The sequence below is a fragment of the Microtus pennsylvanicus genome, chromosome 9 (genome assembly GCF_037038515.1).
Source record: "Microtus pennsylvanicus isolate mMicPen1 chromosome 9, mMicPen1.hap1, whole genome shotgun sequence".
Classification (NCBI taxonomy): Eukaryota; Metazoa; Chordata; class Mammalia; order Rodentia; family Cricetidae; genus Microtus; species Microtus pennsylvanicus.
The window spans coordinates 85,182,761-85,202,523 of NC_134587.1; the positions used below are offsets into that span (position 1 = coordinate 85,182,761).

General features: G+C 39.7%; 1 protein-coding gene across 8 annotated transcripts in view; it reads left to right on the plus strand.

Annotated features, from left to right (window-relative positions):
• Nucleotides 1-211: 211 nt before the first annotated feature.
• The window catches only part of Cfap97 (cilia and flagella associated protein 97), a 29,385-nt gene continuing 9,833 nt past the window's right edge, over nucleotides 212-19,763 (plus strand). Inside the window, exons 1-4 of one of the 8 annotated variants that reach the window (XM_075986714.1) lie at nucleotides 670-722; nucleotides 1,951-2,008; nucleotides 7,024-8,138; nucleotides 18,318-18,586. In XM_075986714.1, coding sequence (XP_075842829.1) covers nucleotides 7,040-8,138; nucleotides 18,318-18,586 — 1,368 coding nt within the window. In that variant the 5' untranslated portion in view covers nucleotides 670-722; nucleotides 1,951-2,008; nucleotides 7,024-7,039. Of the gene's footprint in view, nucleotides 845-1,950; nucleotides 2,009-2,623; nucleotides 2,647-5,913; nucleotides 5,937-7,023; nucleotides 8,139-18,317; nucleotides 18,587-19,763 lie in introns of those variants that run through there. The other 7 variants (XM_075986715.1, XM_075986710.1, XM_075986711.1 and 4 more) reach the window with 7 other exon arrangements.

Genomic DNA, 19,763 nt, shown 5'->3' on the forward strand with positions numbered 1-19,763 from the left:
TGCCAGACTCCATTCTTAGGTTGTCTGCCCCTGGTGCACATTAACTTTGCTTGAACTGCATTATTTTTTTCTTTGACACTGGTCTCACGATATAGCCCTGGCTGACCTGGAAGTCGCTAGGTAGTCCAGGCTGGCCTTGATTCCTTTCCATTTCTCCTGAGATTAAAGGCATGCGCCACCACGACTGGTTTGTGTGAACAGAGCTTTGCTGAAATAAAATACCACAAAGACACAGTCGCCCTCTACTTTTATTATTGTCGTCTTGTTACAGAAGTACAAGATTACAGCGATTCTTTGTAGGAAATCGTCCGGATGTCTAGACCTACCGCTGCGTCGTGGGTAAGCGAACCGATGATGCCCTGGACAGACGGGAAGCCTTGGTTGGCTTCTTCCCACACGCGTGCCAGTCCTCGCGAGGCCCCGCCGAGAAGCTGTCGCTCCTGCTGCGAGGGCCTGATCTCTGTGACGAGGTCTCCGGGATCTACCGACGCCTCGAGCGAAGCCGGGATCCTCTTTAGCAGAGACTCGGCTCCCCGACCTCCCCACCTTTCCTCTTCCGCTCACTCGGTCCCCGGAAGCTCCCGCCGGCGCTCACGCACACGCGCACTTCGGTTAGGCTCCGAGGAGGGAGAACGGTGGAGGCGTGGCTGCGCGTGCGCAGGGAAGGGGAGGACCAGAACGCCCGACTCGGCGCGAGAGTCCGTAGCGGTCGCAGTTCCCAGGTGAGCGGCTCGCGGGCTTCCGCATCCGGTCGGTCCGCAGCGGGCGGGTCACCGTCCTTCCCCAGCGATCGGGGTCCGTTTCCCCGGTTCGGAGCCCGACCCGACGGAGGCGAGCACCCGGGGTGGGTACCACCGCGCCTCCGCGGGAGGTCGCAGGCTGTCCTCAGCACTCGGCACCGCCACCCAGGCCTCGCCAGCCCCGCGGGCGGCGTGGTAACCGCTACAGGAACGGCGGGCGGGGGCACCAGCCCTCCTCCCGTGGAAACGGTAGCCCGGCCCGCCGGACGCGGGAGGTGGCGTGGAGGCGGGGTCCGAGCCCCCCTCATCTGTGGCCACTGCTGCCCCTCTGTGGCTTCTTGAACCCGAACCCACAGACTTTTGACTTCTACGTCCCAGAGTCTGGAAAGGGTACTTAATGGGGTCGTGGACAAAGCCTCAAATTCCTGAAAAACAGGTGTACAGTTTGAGCCAAGATTTTTGCAAACCCAAATTGGGGCCCTGTAATATATATCTCAACAGATGAGGACTATCACAAATGTGCAAAATGACATCTTTTAATTCCAGGTTATTTATGTATTCTTTCTGGTGTATCGTGGAAGCACTGTTTCTTTTTCTTCTTCTTCTTTTTTTTTTTTTTTTGGCTTTTTGAGACAGGATTTCTCTGCACAACAGCCCTAGCTGTTCTGGAGCTAGTGCTGTTGACTAGGCTGGCCTCTAACTCACAGATCCAGTGAAAGCATTATTTCTATTTCTAGCTCTGTGAGAGTCAGTGTCCAAGAAACTTCCAGGTAGTTTTGACAGAAGCCTGTATGGATCCACCAGAGGGTTATAATGGTCTGACGAACTGTCAAAATCCTTTCCTGGTGTGTTGTAAGATAATCTTAACTGTCCTGTAAGACCATCATTGTAAACTGAAGTGCAGCAACTTTGATGTAAATTTTAGCAGAAGAACTGCTAACGGGTGAGACTGTCATATAAGTTTTCCTGGAAGTTAAGTCAAGTCACCGGCTGCTCTTACCAGAAACGCAGTGTAAACACCACCTCAGAAATATCACGTGCACTAGGAAGTGGGCCACCTCTTAACAAGAAAATTATCAAGTAAGCTAAAAAGCTGGTAGTTTGATTTGCTTTGCATAGGAAGCAAGGAGCAAGAACCTGGGCTGCGTCTTAAGTCTCTGGACTCCTTTGTGGGATAGACATTCTCTAAATGTTTGCCTAATTTTTGTAGATCTTTTTTAGACATTGGGAATGTAAAGGTGAACAAGACATCAGGAACTCCTGGTCTGGTAAGAACGTACCACCTCCTCCTCACCCCATCCCCTCTTCTTTACATGTTTCAGGGGCCATTGGTCTCTAGCGCCAGAGCTCAAGTGATCTCTTAATTCAGCCTCGCTGGTAGTTGGCATGATAAGGAGACTACTGTAGGCAAAGTTTTTGACAAATCTTTTGTTATCTTCTCGTTCTGCTGTTGGGCCCAGGAAATTAATGGAAAAGCCAGCTTGTGTGTAGAGGCCCAAAGGACAACTTCAGTAAAACCGTCTGCATAAATATAACAAGCCAGAGTTGGTCCTGAGTAGTAGTTTGCTGGCCTGGGATCTAAATAGTTCATGAAATAATAATTTTACCATATGCAGTTTTTAGTGTGTTACAAGTAATTCTGTGATTACACCCATTTCTACTTTTTATGTTTTTATCTTTATAAGCGTCTGCAAATGAAGTTGTGATTCAAAGAGTTTATGGTTCATTTATGTCTCTGAACAAATTGTCAAATGTCTTTTTAGAACCTTTTCAGGTGCTAGAGAGATGGCTCAGTGGTTAACAGCCTGCACTGCTCTTCCAGAAGCCCCACATGGTGCATCTCACAGCAGCCTGTAACTCTAGTTATAGGTCGATACACTCTGACGCACCCTGTGGGACTTCACAGGTACTGCACTCAGGTATACATGTGTGCATATACAGACACATGCACAAGCACACACACCATGTTCTGCTGTTTGTATGGCTAGTCCTGGGTGTCTCTGTGCCTTATACAAAGACTCTAGACAACAACTCTGTACCTCAGGTCATAGACATCATATTTGTAGTAAAGAAAACATTAAATCTCTAATCTTAAATATCAAGTCATTGAAATTTATTTAAAATACTTGGTGGGACTTCACCTGACTTCTACTACAAGAACTACTATTCATAAAGTTAATTTAAAGCAGCAACAGATATTTCTATACTAATAAGTTTAAATCTTTCTGAATAGAAAAGTCTCCATTCCTTTGCCCTTGATTCCATGCTTCCTTTGTTAAAGTGACCCTGGAATATTTACCTTGTTTCGGGAGGACAAGATGTGAGTGTCCCATTACTTAGGTTATAAAATATCAAAATTGCAAATTCCTGATGAAAAATATATCCAATAAAGATAATGTATAGCTAAAGCATATAATCTACATTTGCTGAAATTTTTTGATAAGGAATAAAGGGGATTCGTACCTTTATCTTTTAAAAATCAAATTTTAATTTTATAAATTATTTGAGAACAGAGTTTGATGTCTATACAGATAAATAGGTAGCTAAAACTGCCCTAGATATGTGAGGGGATTCTGCTGGGCATCAAGATCTCTACCTCTAACCTTTACTTTCAGCCCTCCTCTGACAGTTTGAATTGTTAATTTCTAAAGAAGACATTAATCTATGCTTGCATCTTGAAACTAGAGTCTTGAATTTTATCAACTATAAATTTTGTAGCATGATGCTTCTTAATGGTCTTCACTTCTGTTTGGATCTAGGTTTGTGCTAGACTTTTGCTGATTTGTACTTTTATTAATCTTTACTTAGGTTATAAAATATCAAAATTTCCTGGACATTATTTGTGACATTTGTGAACCTGCTTATCACCATAATTTAACTTATATTTCATGTTTAAGTATTTCAAATACCTAACAAGTTACAGTTATAAATCTAGCCAAGGAAATCATTCTAAACACTTACACATTGCTTATAAAATTACAGATTTATGGGCTGGAGAGATGACTCAGTGGTTAAGAGCACTGATAATTCTTCCAGAGGACCTGAGTTCAATTCCCAGCAACTACATGGTGGCTCACAACCATCTGTAATGAGATCTGGCGCCCTCTTCTGGCCTGCAGGCATACATGGAGGCAGAATGCTGTATACGTAATAAATAAATAAATAAATAAATAAAATCTTTTTAAAAAAGAAAAAATGAAATATTTAAAAAATTACAGATTTAACAATCAGATTCCCTAAAGCATTTAAACATAGGTTACAGTCAACATTTTACAAGTCTAAGGGCAGAAAGTGTAGCTCAGTGGCAGAGAGCTTATCTAGCATGTCTAAGACCTCAGGTTTAATCCTCAACACTGCAAATTGTAAATAAGTAAATGAATTAAAATTTATGACTAGCTGGGCATGGTTGCACATGCCTTTAATCCCTTTTTCCTGAGGCCGAAGTAAACTAGTCTCTGAGTTTGGGACCAGCTTGGTCCACATAGCAAGTTCCAGACCAGGCAAGGCCACAGAGTGAGACTGTGCCTCAACAAAGCAATAAAAACAAAATTTATTTCTAATATATAAGAAGACTTCTAAACAGGAGAAGTTACTCTTCTGATAAAATGTGTGAATACACATACTTACTTTGACATTGTTAATGATAGAAATTTTATTACTTCTTAAATTATTTTTATACTTTTTGTTGTTTCTCTGTGGCTGTCCTGGAACTCACTTTGTAGATCAGGCTGGCCTCGAACTCACAGAGATCCACCTGCCTCTGCCTCCCGAGTGTTTGGATTAAAGACATGCACCACATGCGCCACTACCTGGTTTCCATTCTTTATTTCGTGTCTTTCCTTGGGCTGTAGGGCCACGCAATAGTAAATATAATTTATTCAGTGTGTCCTGGCTTCTGTAGATACATATTACATAATCTTCTAGTGCCCAATTTACTGTGCTGGAATTAATTATAATTTAAATTTGTACCTGCTTGCCTGGTTGGCTCCTTATTAATAATCGAAACGTTTGTATGTCTGTTTTTCAATATAACACTTATTTGTCCATTTTTAAATTTTATTGTGGGCTTAAGAGTTCCTGCTGAATTTTTCATACATATATAACTTGTACAGTGTCAGCCCTTTTAAATTTTGAGATGGTTGAACTGAGCAATTTAATTGAGTTGATAAGTGCCTAGATTAGTTTTAAAAAATACCTCAGAATGTAATTGTGAGGACATTCTGGAGGTGGTTGGGGGGGGGGGGGAATCATCATGCATGTGGGTAGTAGCATCCCACTGGCTTAAAGGATTGACCCTGATGGAATGCGAGAGGGAAGAGCCTACAGCTGCAGCCTCTTTGCTTTCTCTCTACCATGAGATGTGCAGCCCTGCTTTGCATCCTCCCTTTTTGTGTTGGATCATGAACCAACCTCCCTTAAGCTGCCTCGTGTTAAGTGTTCTTTCACAAGAGCAAACTAACTGTCTCCTTGGTTTCATTACCATTACTACAGGCTTATCTGATTATTATGCTAACAGTTCAAAGGCTACGGTAAGATGCTGATTCTTTGCTTCCAGTAATAACATCAGCTGCCAGGGACTCTTTGTCTTGTTATTTATGTGTATATGTGACTGGGTATTTTGATTGAAGGCATATGTGTGCACCGTGTGTATGCCTAGTGTCTGTGGAGGCCAGAAGAGGATATGGATCTCCCTGTGCTAGAATTACAACCATCATGCGGGTGCTGAGAATCTGGGTCCTCTGAAAGAGCACTAAGTGCTCTTATTCATTGAATTGACTCTCCAACTTCTTCCTTTTAGGTTTTTGCGGGGTTTGTTTTTAATGGAGGGTAGGATTGGAAACTGAAGACCAAACTAAGATTATCACTAATAACACGATACTGCTTTTAGGTCACCATGATAACAGAGTGAAGAAATACTTTGTAAAGACTATAGCTTCATAGTAATCTTTTCAGTTTAGTCTGATTGGGTTGGGGTAGAAAGATATTTTACCTGAACTCTTAAAATCATTGTTTATGTGCATAAACCTATACATCCAGTAATTTAAGTAACAAAACAGTGTCCTTACTCCATACAAACAATGTCTATTTAGAAGTTAATTTATTTCCTCTGATGTTGAATTTCATGTGTTTTTTGATCTTAGACAGATAGATGACCAACAGCTGCAAAGTGTCTCATACCAGACCCCCTTTGATGCAGTGAGGCATGTATAGTCTGTGGTGGTATTTCCTGCATTACATTATAGCTTGTGATCAAATACTCAGAAATTTATTTGGAAGCCACCTGTACAGCCTGTTTTTGTATCTTGGGGATTTCTCTTGCTCAATGAGAATGGGGGGGGGGGGCTAGAGAATTTAATAGAAGTCACAGCTCTTTGTGCTTCGATTCAATATCTGCAGTAAGAGAACAGAATAGGGTGATCAGCAAGTAGTGAAATGCTGAAGCTCACTGATTTATGTCACATTATTACCATCAGATTAATTGGTGATTGAAGTGGCTTAGCTGATGCTAATATCAACTATGATGATTAACCGTGATTAGCAGTGTGATTTGATTGAGAGATGCCTGGGAGAGATTAACAAAGCACACCTGCGTGTGTCTGTGAGGCCACGTCCAGGGACAGTTCAATCAGCAGGGCTTTTCCCTAACGATGGATTTGTTGGGTTGGTGGTAGAAATTGAAGAATGGCGCCTGATGAGAGTAAGTAGATGACTGACTGGGGTGTCATGGAAGGACCTGTCGTGTACCTTGGCTCTGCTTCTTGGCTCCATGGAGGAGCAAATCATGAGCTAAAATAAATAGTTCCTTGAGTTGTTTTGTTTTGGTGTTTTGTCCTAGTGACAAAATAAATGGCTAAAAGCCTGTCTTTCCTCATTTAAACTCTAATTTATACTGTGCAGAAGGGAGGTTTCATTTGGGCTAAGATACTGCTGTTTGTGATATGCCTTCCCCAATGATCTCTTGTTTTGTTGTGAGCTCTGAGACTATTGGACCATAATGACCTCACAAACTTCTTTTATTTTTAATAGTTCTCTCTCTTTCTCGATGGAGGCTTTTTGAGACAGGATGTCTTTGTGTAGCCTTGGCTGTCCTGTAACTGGGCTGGCCTTGAACTCACAGAGATCGGTCTGCCTCTGCCTCCTAAGTGCTGGAATTAAAGATGTGCACCACCACTGCCTAGCCGATAGTTCTCTTTTTGTACTGCCAACATTTCTCATTTTGGAAAATAAAAATAAAACATATTTAGAAATTACTCCGGTCTGATGGTTGAACGTTTCTTTTCAGATATACTTTTGACATCATGGATCGATATGGAGATATATCAGAAGGTGAAGTGGACCATTCTTTCTTTGACAGTGATTTTGAAGATGCAAAACAGTGTGACAGTAATTTAGTTTTTGACAAGCAAAATGATGACCTTAAGGAAAGAATAGATAAGGACACCAAAAATGTAAACTTGAAATTTGAAATACAAGATGATGACCTTAAAGAGAGAATAGATAATGATACCGAAAATGTGAACTTGGAACTTGGAATCAAAACAAAGGAAAATTACCTTACTCAGAAAGGAAATGAAAGAAAAGCAAAAGTTTCCTCAAAGGAATACCATGTAGAAAATGATCCTACACAATCAAGAAGATCCTCGTTGTCGACCGCTTCTTCAAGATCAAAAAAATCGTGTGATGATGCAAAAGGACATAAATTACACTTGTCTGTTGCAAATAGAATCCCTAAAATTGTAAAAGGTGAGGACGATTACTACACTGATGGAGAGGAAAGCAGTGACGATGGGAAAAAATTCCATGTGAGGGCCAAGTCAGCTAAGCCCTCCAACAACTTAAAAAAAAATGCAAGTAAAAAGTATTCCAAAATCAGTTCCTCCTCTTCTTTGTCTTCCTCATCTTCAAGGTCAAGTTCAGACTGCTCAGACACAGGATCTGATACCCATAAATCTGATTCACGCTCATCATCAAGGAAACATGCTTCTGGTGTAACCCTCTCGTCACCAAAACAGAGGTGTAAATCAGGAAGAAAATCAGTGACTACACAGCCTACAAGTGCTAAACCAAAAGCTGGTAACTACAATGAGGAATCAGAGGATGCTGTAACAGACTTAACTCCTTTGTCAACGCCAGACATCAGCCCTATCCAGTCCTTTGAACAAGGCATGTCACATGATCAGAAAGTAAAAGTTAAAAGGCAAGAAAATGTGAGCCGGGATGTGTATGAGGATGTGGAGGCTTTAAAACATGAGCCAAGACCTCTGAAATCAGCCAGAAGGAAAGAAAAGCAAGGACAGAATTTTGCTCCAAAATCATCAGTGTTCGATGCAAATCTAGACCATAGATCCAAACAGAAAGTCTTACATGACACCATGGACCTTAATCATCTGCTGAAAGGTAATTTTTGAAATTCTGTATATTAAGCTTGAATGTTAGAAACTAAACATATATATGCTATAAATGTGCATGGATTTTTGTAGTCAATGTCTTTGAGATGATTGACATTTTAATAACTTGCCAGATATATTCTATTATGTTATAAAACACTTTGAATATTATTTGAATTGTCAGATAATTGCAAAGATAATCAATTAGGTCCAGAAATTTGGGCTAGTTTTCAATTCCTCTCAAACTCAGAATGCTACCACTCTTCTGAGGCAGTTCTGTCTTTATTCTTGAGCTAGCAGTAAGCATCTGCCCTGGTTTACACCATTCACCTTCAGACATGGCGGTGTCCAGAGAAACACTTCCTCTAGCTCTCGGAGTGCAAGAATCTTTTAAAGAAGGATCTCCAGACAATGCGCACTTAGTTCTGTTTTCACAAATTGACTTAGTTACACTCTTCATTCCTGAACCAGTCATTGACCAGGGGAGAGATACCCAAAGCCAATCACACTCCTGCTGGAGTTAGGGCAGGCAACTGGAAGGCCCTAGGTCTATGTCGGAGGAAGGTAGAAAGAGGTGCAAATTGGGGCAATTAGGTTTGTTCACTGCAGTTCCTCGGACTTCAGGGTGTGTATAGATCACCCTAGAATCTCATTCAAATGCATATGGTAAAAGTAGAACCCAGACAGCTAAGTAATTAATCCTGCCAGTGCTGATTGCATTCCTGCTTCCTGGAGGATCAGAGTTCCTATCTGTTTTCTCCATGCATACTATGATGTGTGTGACAACAGAAACAGTGATAAATAAGAGCTGGAGAAATGGCTCAGTGATTAAGAGCACTTGCTGCTCTTGCCAGAGGACCTAGGTTTGGTTCCCAATACTCCCATGATCATCTGTTCATAACCATCTCTATTTACAGTTCCAGGAGATCCAACACCCTCTTCTGGCCTTGTTAGGAACTGAATATACGTGGTGCATGTACATACATTGTGGGCAAACACCCATACATACAAAAATAAAGAACCCTGAAAAAATAGATACAGCGTCCTTCTTACCATCTAAACTTATTCTAAAACTGAGCTGGATGCTAAGAATCTATATATACCTAGTTTTTAAGTAAGAACAATGATTACCATCCCCCAATTCCTGAGCACTTTCCACAATTACAGTTAAAATACCGTGGAAATTTTTCAGTATGAAATGTATAAGCGAGATCCAGTTTTTCGCTGTATGGTGGCAAGTCCTACTGTAAGAAACTTGCAGTAGCTCTTCTGGCCTTTTGTTGTGACAGGGTCTGTATAGCCTAGGCTGGCCATGAGCTTTTATGATCCTCCTACTTCTGAATTCTGAGGGCTGGAGTTAAAGTCTTGTAACAAAGGCAGAAGAACAAAGGGGACATTTTGCTAAGTAGAATATTTACTGGTGGACTCCATGAATAATAGTCCTCCAGGAAAGTCTTTATAGTAAAACATTGCAAACTATTTTTCAGTTGTTTAAGTGACATCTTTAGTTTTCCAAAATTATTATTCATGCTCAGTTTACAGCATGAAGCTTTTCAGATCCTCGAAACTTTTCTGTATTTTCCACCATGCACCTAAACCTTGGACTTGATAAAGTTGATCCCCACTTGTGCCTTTCTTTGTTCATCTTATACTCCATCACTTTCACGTTCCCCAGACGGGCTTTTCTAGGCTGCTTTGACTCATCTGTTTGTTCCATAGTGTTCACTGCTTGCAAGGTCGATCCCCTTAATGTAGGAAAGATGATCACGCCAATGCAGAACGTGTTTAAAATCTTCTAGTAGAACATGATCCAGACAGCAAACAGCTGAGACTGGAGTTCAGCACACTGTGTCCTCCCAATGTAAACATTTTCAAGAAAAGAACTTACCATTTCCTGTAATGAGTTTTGAGTAAAAAAATTTCACAAATTGCCATGTAGTAAACAGTGTAAAATAGTGGTTTGTAAGATTGTTGCTTACTGAATATAAATAGATATTAATAAAGATTAATAAAAGGGTATAAACAAATATCTCAGTGTAGTCACTGGAATGGTGAAACAGTATTGAATTGGGCACTTAGTGAAGTAGATGAGATTCTGGGAACTGAAGCACAAAGCTTTAGGCTTTGGTGTTATTGACATGTTCATGAACTAAACAGTAACTCTTTATAGGCTGTGGTACTTGATATAATTGCAAGAGTCCAGTCTAGACTGAGAGTTGTGGTGTTCACCGAAAACTAATAGATCAGTGTGGCCTGGTACTAGAAACATAATTTTAACACACCTTGAGAGATTAGTACAATTTCAGCTCTATAAGGAGGTTGACTTGGGGAAGTCCCATTCTTCACAATGTCCAAATACTGTGTTGGAATTAGATATTTAACCTTGGAATAGAAATCCTTGACTAGGCATTGAGGGACTTAGAAAATGGAGCAGTAAACACATTTTGATACAAGATTATATCATGAGTCTGATATGTTTGGTAAACATTTAAGGAGCTTAATGAACTGGATTAAATATACATTTCATACTTCATGTATATAAAATTGGATCACTTTTGAAGGACTCTGAAAGGGCAAAGTAAAAACATTTTAGAAATTCATAACTTTAAATTTTATCTCTACTTTTGAGAAGGAAATTATAAGAGGAAGAATTGAGACTGAAGAAGCATTGATAGTGAAGAAACCAGTTACAGTTTTTCTTTCACTAAGGTATCTGTGTGGGTATTACGGAGGGGATTAAGGGAAATGCTCTACAGACCCATTGCTGTCCATGAGAGAGGAGGCCTATTCTGATGCGATCAACTTCCAGCACGCCTTGCCTGGCAGTACAGTTTCATCTCTTTGTTATGGGCAGATTGGCATTGTGAAGACCTCAGACACATTACCTCGTATTACCAAGCATTTGAGAAAAACTGAAGGCAACAGAGGGCCTTCATCATTATGATAACTCTATTACTGAGAATTGATTCATTTTTAAGCAAGGCTAATGATTTTTTTTTAAAGATTTATTTATTATGTATACAACATTCCTTCCATGTATGCTTGCATGCCAGAAGAGGGCACCAGATCTCATTATAGATGGCTGTGAGCCACCATGTGGTTGCTGGGAATTGAACTCAGGACCTCTGAAAGAACAGTCAGTGCTCTTAGCCTCTGAGCCATCTCTCCAGGCCGGCTAATGATTTTTTGGAGATCTATGAGGACAAAGCTATTGTAACTAATAAAAGTAACCTTGCCTTGGCTTTATGCATTCTCTTTGAGGGGCTGCATGACAGTGACAGCACACGGTGCAGAGGCAGCAGGGAGAAACCAGCGTCTGTCGTGAGCTAGGCATTTAAAATGGATACAGCTGTTAAACTCTTCCACACACTTTTTTTTAATGTATGTGTGTACCAGCATGTGTATGTGTAGGGAGGGGCACATGTGCCAGAGCATGTGTGTATAGGCCGGAGGACAATTTGTGGGAGTCGGTTCACTCCTTCTACTATGTGGGTCCAGTGGACCAAACCCAGTTTTTCAGGCTCAGCATCAAGGGCCTTTATCTTTTGTGCCATCTTACAGACCCTTTTATTTTTTAATAGAAATATTATGTTGACATTTAATTAGTTTATTGTTACTAACAGGAGAATGGGTAAATATCTTTAGTTTTGGTTTATTTTTTTTTGTTCTGTTGAGTTTTTACATATTAAATATTGGTAGATATTAACCCATGGAGGTATTTGGATGCCTCAACCTTTAGGATCCAAAACAAAAAAGTTTAAGAACTCCTAAAAAAAAAACCTAGAACTATAAATTATTACTGTAGTAGTCGTTATATTCTGAAGTTTGGAGAAAATCTTTGAGAAAATATTTTTAACTTACTCTTTTAAAAAAGAAAAAAATGGGGCTGTACTTAAAAACTGTAGGAAAAATTAAACGAGGAATATTACTCAGTCTTGAAAAGGAAGCATTATCTGGTCTGCACTGCAGTGTTGGGGAGGCTGGAACAAGCGAAAGCTTAGGTGAACCGCTGCAGGCCAGCAGCTCTCTAAAGCCCTTGCTGAGCCAGGCCTGAGCTCCAGATCTCCCAGCTATTTAGAAAGGCAGGAATGGTGCTCTGTGGAACAGTCAGCACGGGGAGAGAGAAACAAGAGGTGCCCTGGGGCTCACTGGCCAGCCAGCCTACCCTAAATCAATGAGCTCCAGGCCTCAGCGAGAGAGCCTGTCCCAAAAACCCACTGTGGGCAACTCCTAATAAATGAGCCCGCAGGCTGACCCTTTGCCTACACATGCACATGAACCCCTGCAGATGCATGAGCACATACATACACACACAGACAATTCTTGTGATTCCTTTTAGCCTAGTCAACATCATGGAGACAGAATTGTCATTTCCAGGGTCTAGACAAAGGGGACAAAGACTGAGGGTTTTTTTTTTTTTTTATGATTATAAGTTCTAGTTTTCTAACATACAGCATTATAGAGAATGAGTTGTACTATCACTGAACAAAGAGTACATCTAAATATAACCTGATAAATTTTGGACTTTTTCTGTTTTGCTACAGTCAAAAAGGGAAAACACTAATTCTTTAGATACTGTCTGTTAAGGTAACTGTAATACTCCATAAATACCAGTTATACTGGAAGAGAATAAATCAACAAAAATTCAACCCAAAAGGCATTTAATAGTAATAGGAAGAATGAAAAAAGAAGTTTGGAAGAGATGTCAGGTATGTCTCCTTTAAAAAGAGGAAATAGAAGCATCAGCCCTATTAGTATAAAAATAGATTTCAAGTTGTGAAAGGTGCTAAAGGGGACAGAGGGGGTATTTATATTAATACATAAGCCATGTACACTAAGAGTACATATTACTAATATTGATATAGTAATATGTACATATGATACTAGCAAATTATATATATATATATATATATATATATATCAAAACAGAACTGGACAATAAATTGATAAAGATCAAGCTACCAAGGAGGACTCAAAATCAGACCGAATAAACAGAAAGTAGTTTTTAAAAGTGTAACTGTGTATGTGGGCTGCCCTTGATTCACAGGTACTGGCTCTGGTATACATTTGTTTTTAATGTAAGAAAAGAAAAGAAGCAGTAAGTATTGCTACTGAAGAGATTACCCCAGTTCTTGTAGGATAGAGACCGAAAAGTAGAGGTGACTGGGCCTTGGGACAGAATTGCCTGAGTGCTTGTTTACCCACGCCAGGTACCTGGACTTGGACCAAACACAAGAACTCAGTCATAGTCTCTCTGTGGCTAGGTCTCCTCATAGAGGCCTAGCTTCTTCAAAGATGGTGGCCTCACGATAATTAGACTTCTTGGTACTCAGGGTTCCAAGCAGAGCTTTCCAGAAAATAATACATAAGTCTCAGAACTATTTATGTCTTAGCTTCTAGAGTCAGGTAGCATCCCTTTATGTTTGCTTGGTTTCTTTTAGATACAGTCTTAGTTTGAGACTTGACCAGCCTAAAACTTGCTATATAGATCGAGGCTAGCTTTGAACTTATAGTGATCCTCCTGTCTCTGCCGCCCTGTTGCTGGGATTATAAGCATGGACCACTATACCTTGTGTTGGTAGAAATGGTTATAAGCTTCCTGAACTTAAAGTGGTGGGACATAGACCCTGCCTTTTTTGTTTTTGTTTCTTAAGACACGGTCTCATGTAACCCAGGCTGTAGCTGAGGATGGGCTAGACTGTCTGTCTTCCCTCTGCCCCCTCAGAGCTAGGATCACAAGCATATACTACCATGCCAAAGTATTATGTGGTGTGCTAACCATGAAACAAGGGTTTCAGGCACCCTAGACAAGAACCCTTACCTTCTGAGAGGCATCATCAACCTAGACCCACCTCTTAATGAGATAAATGTCAAATTATAGAAATAGCTTCAAAATCTCTACGACTACTTGTTTCTCCCATATATAAAATGCATTCCCTTTTCCAGCGGTCCAGGTCCAGGCAAGATTCCAGAGGTGTGGTTCAGTGAGTAAACTTTGGGTACCTTGAGCTTCTTCTATTGGGGGGAGGTAAGGGATGAGTAATTGTTTTATTCTGAACCCTGTAAGTCCTGGCTCTTATATCGCTTCTGTATTTTCTTTGAAAACTGATCAATTCCTGGTTTTAGATTGTATTTGTCTATCCTGTCTTATATGGATAATGTAAGCCATTGTATTTTCAATGTCCTGCTTGAATATCTTAGCTCAAATCCACCAGTAGGAATTTTTCCCATCTTCCTTGTCCCCATAACAGTGCTGCTAAACAATCGGTCAGTTCTTTCTCTGACTTCATCAACAACCTTTTGTTTTTTAGATTCATTTTATGTATGTAAGCAGATGTGTGCGTGCAACATGTGCATGCAAATCTCAGAGGAGTCCAGAAGAGGGGCTTGGATCCTCTAGAACTGGAGTTACAGATAGTTGTGAGCCCACAGCTGATAACCAGACCCATCCTGCAAAAGCAGCAAGTGCTCTGAAACACGGAGCCGCCTCTCCAGCCCCTAGTAACATCTTTCTCCAGGCTCCTCTAGCTCTTAACTGCCATCAGGTTTCACACCTCAAGCCATGAACTTTGGGCTTGTCATAGTAGAATTTCATTTCCTTGTACTAGTACCTGTTGCTCTGATAACAAATCACAAAACTCAAGTTGTATGAAGCAACAACTCAGATGTCTTAAATGATACGATGGAAGTTTCTGTATGTGGCTTCCTTTTAATGATCTGGGGTCTCACATATGACAACCTCAAGTTACTATCAGGTATGTGTAGCTCTAGGCACAAGTATTCCTGCAAACAAAGTGTGTGTGTGTGTGTGTGTGTGTGTGTGTGTGTGTGTGTGTGTGTGTACAGAGCCCGTAGGCTTGAAAGTCACAGACTGGGCCCAGATCTCATATCAGGGAGCTCACTTCCTCCTGTAACTACACCTTCAGGGACTGTTACACTTCTGCTAGACTTTAAGGGTACCTGCATGCATGTGGCAAACACACACACACACACATACACATATTCATAAATAAAATTAATCTTGGGGATTAGAGATGATTCAATGGCTAAGAGTACTGGCTGCTCTTTAAGAGTACATGGATTTGATTCCTAGCACCTGTATGGCAGCTCACAGCCATCTGTAACTCCAGTTCCAGAGAATCTGACACTCTCTTCCAGCCTCCCAGGGTACCAGGCATAACACCCATACTCATAAATAAAATTAAAAAAATAAAAATAAAATTAATCTTTAAAAATTTATATTAAAGGTACATACAGAGAAATTCTGTCTCAAAAAAAAGGAAAAAATTTTATATTTAAAATGAATTAAAACTTACCATTTTGACAGTACTCTGTTGGTCAGAGCTGTAAGAAGCCTACAAAAATCCAAAGGAGGGGAACACAAAATAATGTCACAAAATTTCTCATCTAGCAAGTTTTTAATTGGCAGGCAGATAAGACATCTTGTAGGGCCGGAGAGAAGGCTCAGCAGATAAGAGCACTAGTTGCTCTTCCAGCAACCACGTGCGGCTCACAGTCATCTGTCTTGGGACCTGACCATATACATAAAATACATAAATCTTTTTTTTAATCTTGTAAATTTGGATCTGATATAAAATAGCTATAGTGGGTTTTTCTGTAGAGATCATGACTGTCTACAGAACAGATTTTAATTTTGTTATTTTGAGATGGGTTCATGTATTTCAGACTAGCCTAGAACTCACTAGTAGCTGAGAATGGCCTTGAACTTCCAATTCTTCTGCCTCCACCTCCCAGTGCTAGAATCAGATTACACTACAGCGTGTGCCACCATTCCCACCCAGTTTTGTGAGACGCTAGGAGTCAAACCCAGAGCTACGCATAGAGCTTGTATGGCATTGCTTCTCAAAGGAAAATTCTGGAGAAAACTATTTGTAAATATGTAAGTTTAGATAGATGCATCTACATATCTATATTCCTTTTTTCCCACTTGCAATATTTATATTTCTTAAATAAGGAATTTGTTAAAACTTACTTTTCAATGTTTTTATTTAGAAGAATTGGATCATATTTTTTATGTCAGCGTGGAGTCACTTTTTAAAAATGTCATAGTAATACCTGTTTTCAGTAAATAAGTACCTTGTTTTGTGGTTTTCAATGAAGGAAAAGTTTAAATACTGCCCTTTGGAGGCTGTTGTTTGATTGTTTAATGAGGTAAACTTTTTATTTATTTATTTTTTTTTTAATTTTAAAAAAGTGTCATTAGGAAATGTAGCTTAATTTCCTTTAGAATGAGATTCTAAAGAATTTCATATATGTTGTGTGATGTTTTACTCTTTTGACTTTTGGGAGGGCTACCACCCAGCTCCCAAATAAATCACACACGGAGACTTATTTAATTATGAATGGCCATAGCTTGGCTTGTTACTTGCCAGCTTTTCTTAAATTATCCCATCTACATTTTGCTCCTGGGCTTTTCCCTTTTCTTCTGTATATGTTACTTTCACTCTTGACATGCGGCTGGCTGGGGGGCTGGCCCTGATGTCCTCCTCTCCTGTTCTCCCCCACTTCTCCTTTAATTTATTCTCTGTCTGCAGCTCCACCTATGCTTGTTCCCGCCTTGCTATTGGCTGGTCAGCTCTTTATTTGGACCATCAGGTGTTTTAGACAGGCAAAGAGTCACAGTTCACAGGGATAGCAAATGCAGCGTAGACAAAATCACACACCTTAAAATAGTATTTCTCAACATAACTAAATTAATCTAGAAACCTTTTCAGATATAAATATAGGTATTGGAAGGTAATTTGATATGTATAGTGTATGTGAAACTTTCAGAACATGTATCTGTCACTCAAGTTTGTCATTGGTGTGGTTTTCAGCTACCGTTCACTAATTATCAACTATCAATTCCTTGGTTTTTCTTGAGGAAGCTACTGCTTTATCTGTTTTGTTTGTTTCTATAATCTTCAGTAGTCTTTGTAGCCTTTGGTATAAATATAAGAAATAAAATTACTGCTTTTTTCTCACTTGCCCAAGTGATTGGATTAAACTCATTGTAAAATGGAGGTTAAAAATACCTCTTCTGTTTACATCACTGTCTAGCAGAGTAAGATGCTAGACTAGACATGTAAAAAGAAATCGTGTGTAGTCAAGCAGCAACATTACTTTAAAAAGATACTGTTTTAAGAGCTGTGGAGATAACAAGTAGGCCTTGTCGGGCACTTCTGAACAAGACTGACAACTCGAGTTGAGTCCCTGGAACGTACATGGATGTGGAAGGAGAGAGCCTCCATGTGCACACTGGCATGCCCCCAGAGAACACGGATCATGCACACACAGAATAGTATGGGTTGTTTTTTTAACTCTTAAAAATATGAAACCAAAACAAAACTAAACTTGTTAATCTGATAAAATATATTACTACTTTAGAATATGGTGAAGTAGGAACGGTCACCAAACTCGGTGGTTTTAGAAGCATTTCACAAGTGGGTTGTAATAGTCATGCTTACTGAAACTTCTTATAACAATTTTTTAAGCATGTTGTTAAAAATTCTTTTCAGGCAGAGGACGTAGCTCAGTAGTACCGTGCTTGGCTAAAATGGACAAGACCCTGGGTTCAGTTCCCACCACCACCCAACAAAAATCATTTGGTAATCATAGTGTGCAATTTTTTTTCTTGGCTAGAAATATCTTTTATCTAATGTGTTCATTTTGGCTTATACTTAATACAAAATAAAATGTTTGGCATTCACAGAAGAAGTACTATAACAATATTAAAACTATGGCTTTCATGGTGTAATACTTTCAGATTAAGCTGTTAATTCTAGACTGGTCTGAATTTTTGCCATTGTTTCCCTCAGTCATTGCCAAGAACATCTGTTGTTACTGTAAAATTATGCCCTCACATTAACAAAAGAGTACCTAAATTATTGTATCAGAGCACACAATACAGAGGCTCCTAAAGTCCCTAGCTGTTAAAGCTGGTGTGGCAAGAATAGCTGTGTGAATCAGCTGCTTAAGAGCTGGCATCGCAGACACCGTCAGTACCCTGGTGTGCACCAGCTTATGCCCACAGTTAGAACATAGAACTCTAAGCTACACAAATAAGCCATTAGCTCATTTCATACCTTCTATTAACTTAGATTATTAGATTACACTTTTAAGAATTAAAGTATGTGCCATCATAGCTACTTTGCTGAGCCACTTTCACTTTTTTTGTTTACTTCTGCAGCTTTTCTGCAGTTAGATAAAAAGGGACCACAAAAACATCACTTTGAGCAGCCTTCTGTAATGCCCAGGAAAAACTACTCTTTCACAAGAGAAGAGGTGAGACAGATCGATCGGGAAAATCAGAGGCTTCTGAAAGAACTGTCAAGACAGGCTGAAAAACCAGGAAGCAAAAATACAATTCCTGGAAGATCGATTGGCCATCCCCCAAAGTTATATCATAGTGCTCTCAACAGACAGAGGGAACAGCAAAGGATTGAAAGAGAAAATTTGGTAAGTAACACATCTTTTAGTCATCAGAACAATTGCATTTGTACTGGCTTGTAAGTACAACGAACAGAAAATTAAGTATAGCCAACTTTTCAAGTTTATTTACATAAATGCAGGCATAGATAACATGTGCATAAACTGTGGTAATTTGCAAGTCTAGAAGTTAACCATGTCTGTCTCTTAGTGTGTACTAAGGAAAATACTGCAGGAGGTAAAAGTTGACAAGTCTCAACTTTTACAGAGTTTTACAACTCGGTCTACAGCCGGTGCTGCACAGAGAACCCCTTTCTCAAAAAAACAAAACAAAGAAAAAGAAAATACTAAAACTTTCCTGGTTTCCTGATTAGTTAAATCACTATACAGTTTTAGCACATGGTACCCTGGAATCAGATACACATACTCTTCTGTAATGTGTTTGCTCACTAGAGCTTTACCCTTATCCTTCCGTGGCAGACAGAAAGCTGTTGATAGGCCATGTGACTCTAGCGGGGGAAAATGTGACAGACCTTGTCTCATCTCTGTTTTTCCTGGCTTTTGGATACTTTTTAAATGACCTTTCAGAGTCTGCCTCACCACATTGAAAACAATGAGTGGTTCTCCCCTATATCTGCTGGATTGTTAGCATTCATTCACCATTCGTATCAAAAGACAAGTGAGTTAATTTTTTTCAAGAGTACTTCCTGAGAAGTATATAAAGGAAATATTTAGACAAACATAAAGCAGAAGTACCACCTGTCACTACTTACATTAGGTCTCCAGAACTTTCTTAGCTTGCATACCTGAAACCTGGTAGACAGTGTAGTAGACTATAATTTTCACACACAAATGGTTTTGCCTTGATAGATGTAATTTAAAAAAATACAACTTTCTCAAGAAAAGTTTTGGAGAAATTATTTTGAACTTCATGGAGTCTGGTTTGAATGGCCATCTTACAGTTTTATGAACCATAATTTAGATTTTAAAGAACTATTCTTATCATTTTGATTATTAAACAGTGGTAATGTCTTATTTCCTATAAAACAGTAGAAAAATGTGAAATACTGCTGATTGTTATATAATTTATAACCTAGCCTGAAGATGATACATTCTTGTATGTCGGGCAATTAGAAAACTGTACAAAGCAATGTTAATGCTAACAAAATTCTTACAGATTTCAAGTAGTGTATGGGTACTGTTACGG